At 61.5% G+C, this 9,443-nt stretch overlaps 2 protein-coding genes across 2 annotated transcripts; both read right to left on the reverse strand.

Annotated features, from left to right (window-relative positions):
- Nucleotides 1-343: 343 nt before the first annotated feature.
- LOC122099888 (basic proline-rich protein-like) lies at nucleotides 344-799 on the reverse strand. Its single transcript, XM_042670386.1, has one exon. The coding sequence runs from the start codon at nucleotides 797-799 to the stop codon at nucleotides 344-346; it is 456 nt and encodes a 151-aa protein (XP_042526320.1).
- A 3,143-nt stretch (nucleotides 800-3,942) lies between these two features.
- LOC122099889 (proline-rich extensin-like protein EPR1) lies at nucleotides 3,943-6,441 on the reverse strand. The gene has a single exon (XM_042670387.1). It carries the CDS (start codon nucleotides 6,439-6,441, stop codon nucleotides 3,943-3,945), a length of 2,499 nt encoding a protein of 832 aa, XP_042526321.1.
- Nucleotides 6,442-9,443: the final 3,002 nt, after the last annotated feature.

A 9,443-nucleotide genomic window follows, 5' to 3' on the forward strand; every position in this document is an offset into this window, starting at 1 on the left:
ACCCTGGGAATCCTGCTCGGACCGCGTGGAGCCCCGCGGGGCCCCGGCCGTCCTTCGGGCCTGGGGAGGGGCATTTGCGGGGGGGGGGGTGCGGGGCCAAAGCGGCCCTTTGCCCCCCTGCCCCAAGAGAGAGGAAAAAAGCCACTTTTACAACTTTTCTGGCCCACCTTCCCGCCAGTCTGTGGACACCACCCCGAGGCAGGGACCTTCCGCGCACCTGGGGCCACAGCGCTCGGCCCTGCCAGGTGGGCGTCGGTGACCTTTGGGAAACAAAGGCCAGTGACCCGATCCGAAGGGGAGCACCTCGGCGGCACAAAAACGTGTAGCACAAAAAGCCCCCACGTCACCGCGCCGTCCCCGGCGTCCCTGCGCCCCAGCGGGGCCCGGCCCGGGAGCGCGAGTTCGCCACCGTCCCTGGCGGTGGGAACTTCACTCCGCGGGGGAGGGGAGCGCGTTCATTCAGGAGCCGGGAGCGGGGCGCAGCGCGGCTGCGCGCGCGGCCCCGGGTGGGGGGCCCCGGGGAGGGGCGCGCGGCCCCCGGGTCGGGGGGCCCTGGCGGCCGGGCCCCGGCGTGGGCCTCCCCGGGGGGGCGGCGGGGGCGGGCCCGGGGCGGGCGCGCCCAGGTGGGGTCACGCAGCCGCATACCTGGCGGCGACTTGAAAGCGCCGCGCTCCCGCCCGGCGAGCGCGCCGCGGCTAAGCCCTGTAGTCTCCCTGGAAAACGCTTCCGACTGCGGGCCCGGGGTTCCGGGGGCGCTCGGGCTCCCCTCCTCCCACACCGCGTGCTTCGGGGCGCGCATGGCGGCCCACGTGCTGGCGGCGGCCCCGCCCTGGCCACGCGGCGCCCATCTCCCGCGCCCCAGACCCGGCCCCCCCGGGCCCGGCCGCCTACCGGAGCAGCCCCGCGTGGGGACGCCGGCCGCGGGGACCCCCGAGCCCCCGGCCCCGCGTTTCTGCTCCGGATCGGTTAATGTCCGCTAAACGCCGATCGGCTCGTCCCGCCCCGACCCCGGCCGAGCGCGACTCCCCGGGCCGCGGGGCCCGGCCTCGGTGACACCCCAGGAACCGCCTGGGGTGCCTGTCCCCCCAAACCCTCACTGCTCGGTGCTGCCCAGCGCGACCCCCTCCTCCCCCAGAGTGAGCTAGGGACCCCTTGGCCTTCCGGCCCCCGGGGGCCCCTCTCTCGATCTGTCTGCGGGGAGGACCCCGCATCCCGCGCCCCCCTCCTGAAGAGCCCTGGGTCGGCAGCACCCCTCGGCGGCCCTGGGGGCCCCCGGGAGCGGGGCGCCTGCGAGAGCTGTTCCCCGGGGCTCCGGGCCGGGGGGGGGGGGGGGGGCGCGCCGCGGGGCCGCGCATTCCGCGCATTCCCGCCCGGCCCGGGTGCCGCCGCCGCCACGTGGTCGCTGCGCGCGCTTCGGTTACCGTAAAGAACGGAGAGCACGCGCACGACCGCTCCCGAGCGCACGCAGTCCCGGGCCCGCCGGGAAGGCCGGGCCCCCGGGGGTGCCCAGGGGTCGCTCCGCCGATCTGCAGCCCCAGCACCGGAGCTTGCGGTTTGCCGAGCGTCGAGAAGGCGCTTGGAAAGCAGAAAGATGTTCCCCACCTGGCTACGATCCTGCGCGCTTGCTGGGCCTGGCCTCGGACTGGGCCTGGGCTGGAACTGGGCGTCTGGGTGCTGGCTCTGAGACGGAGACGCTTTCTGTTTTTATTTTCTGCCCCAGGCTAGACCTCTGCCACTTGAGCCCCATTGATCCCGAGCGCCTCTCCCGAGTTTGGGGAAGTTGACTAGGGATAAGAGTCTCCAGGACTTTCCTGCATGGTCTGGTCTCAAACCAGAATCCTCAGAACTCAGCCTCCTGAGTAAGCTGGGATTACAGGTGCCGGGATCTGAGGATCAGTCAGAGCACCCCAGAGGCCTGCATCGCTGACCTGTTCACAGGCCAGGAGGTGAGCCAGGCTGGGGTATGACCCCCAGCTCCCCACCCGTGCCGCTCCTGCCGCTCAGTGAGGGCAAACTGCTTCTGTGCACCTTAAATACAGCGTCCCCAGAATCTCTCCGATGGGCCCCCGGTACTCAGGTTAAACTCAGCACCCTTGAGCTTGCTAGGCAGGTGCACTAGCACTTGAGCCATACATCCAGCTCCACTTTGCACTGGTTATTTTTGGAATAGGGTCTCCATTTGGTAGCTTGGACTTTGATCCTCCCATTTGTGGGTGGGTGTGAATCTGCAGGATGGCAGGCCTGCCCTGGGGTGCCTGCCATGGGTGGAGATGAAGTCTTGTGAGTTTTATGCCCTGACTCGCCTTGAACTCCAATCCCCCCATCTCTGCCTCTCAAGTAGCCAGGGTTACACGCATGAGCCGCTGTGCCTGGCTTTTGCCATGTATTTGACAAGCTCGTCATTTTCCTGCATTTCACAGGTCGGGAAATGGGGTAGGGAGAAGCCACGTTTTCAGGGTTGGCAGTGGCTCCCGGTTGTGGGCAGTGGGGCCTGGGGTGCTATCAGAACAGATCCAGGCTCCTCAGATGCCTCCAGAGCTGAGGCAGGATTGTGAGTTTGAGACCAGCCTCTGCTACATAGACTGTCTCCAAAAGGAAAAAAAAAAAAACAAAACAAAACACAAAAACCAAAAACAGGAAAGAGAGAAGCTTATTATAGAACAAAGTCAGGAAGTTGGCCACCCTGTTCTGGCCACTGCACGTGTGCTCCGGACAGACCGGCCTCTGATAAGGCTGGGAGACCCCCAGGAAATCTGGGTCCTCATCAAGGCCCCAGCCAAGAGTAATTAAGGTAATGTGTGCGGGGCTGGCGCGAGGCTGGCTGGCTCAATGTGTTCATTCATGGATTCCCTCTTCTGGGGAGCACGAAGGCCCTGCGCTTCCTGCGCTTCCTGCCGTATGTGGAATTAATTAAGCGCTTCAGTTTATGCTCAGAAACAGAACTGTTTAGATGACTTCATGATGAATCGACTTGCTTTTCTCTGCTGACTCCTGGGGTGCTCACGGGTGTGAGGTTGGAGGGAGAGGAGCAACTGCTGAAGGAAAAATAAAAGTTCAGCTACTTTCCCCCCACCGGCTTTCTCCCTCCGCTGACGCTTCCGTCGCTTCTCCCTGCGAAGGAGGGTGGAAAAGTCGATTTTAAAAGAAGCACATGGATTCAATACAAACGTCAACCGCGGACCAAGGTCAGAAAGACAAGGGGAGGCACGCCTGGGCTTTGGTGGCCGCTGGAGAAACGGAGTGATAAGTCACGGATGCCTGTGGCCTTCAGCCATGCGGATGAGCCCGCAGGCCCGTCCTTCAGTGGCTCAGCCCCAGACAGACCCTAATGGCCGCGAGAGACCAGAGCTGTGTTTCCCCGCCTTCCTTATTCACTGTGCCACACACGAGGATGGTGTTTTACATTGCTCCCCCCTCCCGCTTTCAGGGTGGTTTTGTTACTCAGCGGTAGCTGAGCAATACAAAGGAGAGGTGTGGCTTCACTTCTGCCCCTCCTCACCTCTTGTGTCTGTGTGCTGGGGCTTGGTATGCTAACTTAAGGCCTCCCCGTCTCACAGGCAGACCGTGGATCGGTCCATCTTGGGCCCAAGTCTTGGCTTCTCTACTTGTGGGTTGTGCTGCCTTGGGCGACTTGGTTTCTCCTTGAAGCCTGCTTACTTGTGGGTAGAGGCAGATGGCGGCTGGGAGGGCCTGGTCCGGGCGTCGCGCTGGCTGGGCTGGGCGCTGGCCCACCGCTGGGGTGGAGGATCCTGGGCTGAGGTCTGCATGTTGGTCTGCGTGGCCGCTCCCGGCTTAGGCACCTTCAATGGCTCTCATTGAAGACTAAACCACTGCCAGGGACTCCAAACCCTCCACAGCCCGTCAGTCTTCCCAGGGAAAAAGCCCAGCTCACAGGCCGGGCGCCGCCCCGCGGCCACACACCTTGACCCCTCAGCACAAGAACTACTGTGTCCTGTCTTCTCCAAGCCGTTCCACAGGGCTGGCCGGGGCCCACCCGCTCACCACGCGTGGGCGCCGCTGCACTGCTGCGCAGAAGACCTGGTTCCTGGCGGCAGCCACTGCGGCGTCTCCCTCCTCCCACCCAGTGCATCCAGGACGGGGGGAGGGGGGCGACTGAGCGTACACGGGGGGCTGAGTGTACACGGGGGGCTGAGCGTACACGGGGACCTGAGCGTACACGGGGACCTGAGCGTACACGGGACCTGAGCGTACACGGGGGCTGAGTGTACACGGGACCTGAGCGTACACGGGGACCTGAGTGTACACGGGACCTGAGCGTACACGGGACCTGAGCGTACACGGGGGGCTGAGCGTACACGGGGGGCTGAGCGTACACGGGATCTGAGTGTACACGGGACCTGAGTGTACACGGGACCTGAGTGTACACGGGACCTGAGCGTACACGGGGACCTGAGTGTACACGGGGCTGAGCGTACACGGGGGCTGAGCGTACACGGGGGCTGAGTGTACACGGGGGCTGAGTGTACACGGGATCTGAGCGTACACGGGGGCTGAGCGTACATGGGATCTGAGCGTACACGGGGGCTGAGCGTACACGGGGGCTGAGCGTACACGGGATCTGAGTGTACACGGGGGCTGAGCGTACACGGGGGCTGAGCGTACACGGGGGCTGAGCTTACACGGGGGCTGAGCGTACACGGGGGCTGAGCGTACACGGGGGCTGAGCGTACACGGGGGCTGAGCGTACACGGGGGCTGAGCGTACACGGGGGCTGAGCGTACACGGGGGCTGAGTGTACACGGGATCTGAATGTACACGGGATCTGAGTGTACACGGGGGGGCTGAGTGTACACGGGGGCTGAGCGTACACGGGACCTGAGTGTACACGGGGGGCTGAGCGTATACGGGGGCTGAGTGTACACGGGGGCTGAGCGTCCACGGGGGCTGAGTGTACACGGGGGGCTGAGCGTACACGGGGGCTGAGTGTACACGGGGGCTGAGCGTACACGGGGGCTGAGTGTACACGGGGGGGCTGAGCGTCCACGGGGGGCTGAGCGTACACGGGGGCTGAGTGTACACGGGGGCTGAGTGTACACGGGGGCTGAGCGTACACGGGGGCTGAGCGTACACGGGGGCTGAGCGTACACGGGATCTGAGCGTACACGGGGACTGAGCGTACACGGGGACTGAGCGTACACGGGGGGCTGAGCGTACACGGGGGCTGAGCGTACACGGGGGGCTGAGTGTACACGGGGGGCTGAGTGTACACGGGACCTGAGCGTACACGGGGACTGAGTGTCCACGGAGGCTGAGCGTACACGGGACCTGAGCGTACACGGGGGGCTGAGTGTACACGGGGGGCTGAGCGTACACGGGGGCTGAGTGTACACGGGTGAGGGCTGAGCGTACACGGGGGCTGAGTGTACATGGGGGCTGAGCGTACACGGGGGCTGAGCGTACACGGGGGCTGAGCGTACACGGGGGCTGAGCGTACACGGGACCTGAGCGTACACGGGGGCTGAGTGTACACGGGGGGCTGAGCGTACACGGGGGCTGAGCGTACACGGGGCCTGAGCGTACACGGGGCCTGAGCGTACACGGGGGCTGAGCGTACACGGGGGCTGAGCGTACACGGGACCTGAGCGTACACGGGGGCTGAGCGTACACGGGACCTGAGCGTACACGGGGGCTGAGCGTACACGGGGCCTGAGCGTACACGGGGGCTGAGCGTACACGGGGGCTGAGCGTACACGGGGGCTGAGCGTACACGGGACCTGAGCGTACACGGGGGCTGAGCGTACACGGGACCTGAGTGTACACGGGGGCTGAGCGTACACGGGACCTGAGCGTACACGGGGCCTGAGTGTACACGGGGGCTGAGTGTACACGGGGGCTGAGCGTACACGGGGGCTGAGTGTACACGGGGGCTGAGTGTACACGGGACCTGAGCGTACACGGGGGCTGAGCGTACACGGGGCCTGAGCGTACATGGGATCTGAGCGTACACGGGGCCTGAGCGTACACGGGGGCTGAGCGTACACGGGGGCTGAGCGTACACGGGATCTGAGCGTACACGGGATCTGAGCGTACACGGGGGCTGAGCGTACACGGGGGCTGAGTGTACACGTGGTCTGAGTGTACACGGGGGGCTGAGTGTACACGGGGGCTGAGTGTACACGGGGGCTGAGCGTACACGGGGGCTGAGTGTACACGGGGGCTGAGTGTACACGGGACCTGAGCGTACACGGGGGCTGAGCGTACACGGGGGCTGAGCGTACACAGGGGCTGAGCGTACACGGGTGAGGGCTGAGCGTACACGGGGGCTGAGCGTACACGGGGGCTGAGTGTACACGGGATCTGAGCGTACACGGGTGAGGGCTGAGTGTACACGGGGGCTGAGCTTACACGGGTGAGGGCTGAGTGTACACTGGGGCTGAGCGTACATGGGGACCTGAGCGTACACGGGGGCTGAGCGTACATGGGGGCTGAGCGTACACGGAGGGCTTAGTGTACACGGGGGCTGAGTGTACACAGGAGGCTGAGCTTACACGAGTGGGGGCTGAGCGTGCTGAGGGTGAGAGCAATGTGGCCGGTGTGCAGGCAGGAGGAGAGCTCAGCCCTTGGACCCTCAAGGGGAGATACCTGGACTTGGGCCCCGAGTTCGAGGCTAGCCGGATCCGTGGGCAGCGGTGCCCCGTTGGGGGCCGAGGGTCCTTTGCCACCCCCTTCTGCACCAGGTTGTTTTGTGACCACTGGTCTGGTTTTGTTCTGCTGTTGCTTTGGCTCGCTCCCCCCAAGCCAGTGGGACAGAGGGGCGCCCGTGACCTCGCAGAGGGGGTTACCTCTGCCCTGTGGAGGGGCTGCCCTCTGACCCCAAAGGTACAGGAGTGACCTCACAGGACAGCGCACCGAGGGCCTGGGCCATGAACGTGGCGTGACCGAGTTCACCCGGCACAGTTCCTGGTCCTCACTGCACGAGTGCTCACACCTGTAATCCTGGCTACTCGGGAGCTGCGATCTGAGCCAGCCCAGGCACCCCTTAACCACCAGAAAACCATAAATGGCGCTGTGGCTCAAGTGGTAGGGTGTTCGCCTTGAGTGAAAAAGCTCAGGGACAGTGGCCAGGCCCTGAGTTCAAACGCCATGACTGACAAAAGGAAAAAAAAACCTCACAGACTTTCCTGCCCGGGCGGCTGGATTTCAGCTCCGCCTCCTGAGTAGCTAGGATGACAGGTGTTGAGCCACCGGTGCCCAGCTAACTTTTGTTTCTTCTGCTCTGCTTTTTGAGGCAGAGTCTTACTATATATTGCAGTTGGCCTAGACGTGGAGATGCTCCCGCCTCAGCCTCCCGAGTGCTGGGATTACAGGTGCACCGCACACACTCAGAGCCAGGATCGGCCGCAAGTAGAATACTTCTCTTATTTTCCGGTCCGATGGTCAGCAGTCTGAGCACTCTGAGCTATTAATAAATAAGGTTATCATAAACAAATTCCAAGGTTAGGTTAATTTGGTAATGGCCATGTAACGCGCTTTTGGAGAGTTGCAATGCCCCTTTGCCCGTCACAGGCTCTGAGAAGTCCCGAAAGGTAAAAGTGCTCATTTCCAACATATTTTGTGTGTGTGTGTGTGTGTGTGTGTGTGTGTGTGTGCCAGTCCTGGGGCTTGAACTCAGGGCCTGGGCGCTGTCCTTGAGCTTCTTTTGCTCAAGGCTAGCACACTACCACTGAGCCACAGCCCCACTTCTGGCTTTTTCTGCGTATGTGGTACTGAGGCATCGGCAAGCACACTACCACTGAGCCACCTTCCCAGCCCACATTGTTCTTTTTACACTGGGGCTTGAACTCAGGGCCTGGGCACTGACCCTGAGTGTTACCCCCTCCAGGCTGGTGCTGAGTTTCCTGCCCGGGCTGGCTTTGGACAGCCTTCCTCAGGTCTCAGCCCCTTGATTAGCTAGGATTCCAGGCATGAGCCATTATTCTTTTAATATACTGTCTGCTAACAACAGCCTTTGGAGATGTTCCAGAAGTATTCTTTGGGAAACATGGCCCTGGAACATATTTTCCTAAGTGAAATAAAAGAATATAAATAGTTTGTCCTTTTTCCTCCATAAGAACAGAAAATGCTCGCAGAATTCAGCCTAGAAACGAAACTGCATTGGGGTCTCTGCGAGCAAGGCTGGGGCTGGCTGGCCTCTGCCCGCACGGGGGTCTCACCTTGCTGCCTTTGTATCATTTTAAGTTGTAGTTAATTTCGTTCTTTTCCTTGGTCAGCTTGTTATCTGAATTTTTAGATTGTATTTTCTTCTCGGATCACTATGAACTTGACCTTTGGAGGGTGACCTTTTATATTTGCTAATGAAACTCCCTATGTGTGGAGAGTTCACGTTTTCAAACCGTTCAATAGTGAGTCTCGAACTCAGTGTCTCAGGTTTGCTTAAGCTTACTTGGCTGGTGCTCTACCACTTGAGCCTCTCTTCCAGTTTCGCATTTTTGCTAGTTAATTGGAGATGGAAATCTTTCGGACTTTTCTGTCCAGGCTGGCTTTGGATAGCAACTCTCCAGGTCTCAACCTTCTGAGTGCTGGGATGGCAGGCGTGAGCTGCAGCCCCCGGCAAGCGCTAACTCTTAAACTTTCTGCACTTTTCCCTGTGCCGTCTCCGGCCTTGCGCTTCCTTGTGCATATGGTGACATAAGAAGTAAAAATAGCTTTGGACTTACTCATCCGACTCGCACGTGGTCTCACAGTGAGTGGCTCACACACGCGCTGGGTCAGCATCTGTTTCTGTACATGAATGGGAAAGCGACAATCCTATTTTCTTATAGCTGCTTCAGAGAAATCCGAAAAGCTTGCACAAGGAATGCGTGCCTACCATGGAAAAGAGAACGGAAACGTCAGAACGGCCAGATCCGCCGCACCTGTGGCCCCGCGTGCCGGCAGGCAGCGTTGGTGGTCTCAGCGTGCGGGCCGCCCTGGGGGGCTCGGCCTGTTGGTGGTGCTGGGATCTCCGCCGGGGATCTTTCCAGACTTGGTGAACACCAGGCAGCTGACCTGCTCGTGAGACCCACCGGGCAGCGGGGGGACGACAGTCAGTACCCTCCAGTCTCACACTTGAGTTGCTGAGGTATTTAGATGGTTGTGCTTTGATTCTGCGGTACCGGGGTTTGAACCCAGGGCCTCACTCTTGCTAGACAGGTGCTGTACTGCTTGATCCATACCTCCAGCCCTGTTTTTGCTGGGTTTTAGACTGGGCTGTGCCCTTCCTGTTTATGCTTCCTTCTTGTGGCTGGAGGGACAGTCATGCGCCAGCACACTTACCTTTTCCTTGTCTGTGACGAGGTCTTCTGTATGTGCTCAGACAGGGCTGAAACTGACCCCTGTTCCCTGTCCCCTGGAGCTAGGATTAGGGTGAGCCATTTGCACCCCTGCTTCTCTCAGTTCTTTTCTGACCCTTGGCTTCATGTCTCCATTTGCTTTCTTGCTGT

Source organism: Dipodomys spectabilis, unplaced genomic scaffold (genome assembly GCF_019054845.1).
Source record: "Dipodomys spectabilis isolate Male_0828 unplaced genomic scaffold, ASM1905484v1 ptg000544l, whole genome shotgun sequence".
In the NCBI taxonomy this organism is placed as follows: domain Eukaryota; kingdom Metazoa; phylum Chordata; class Mammalia; order Rodentia; family Heteromyidae; genus Dipodomys; species Dipodomys spectabilis.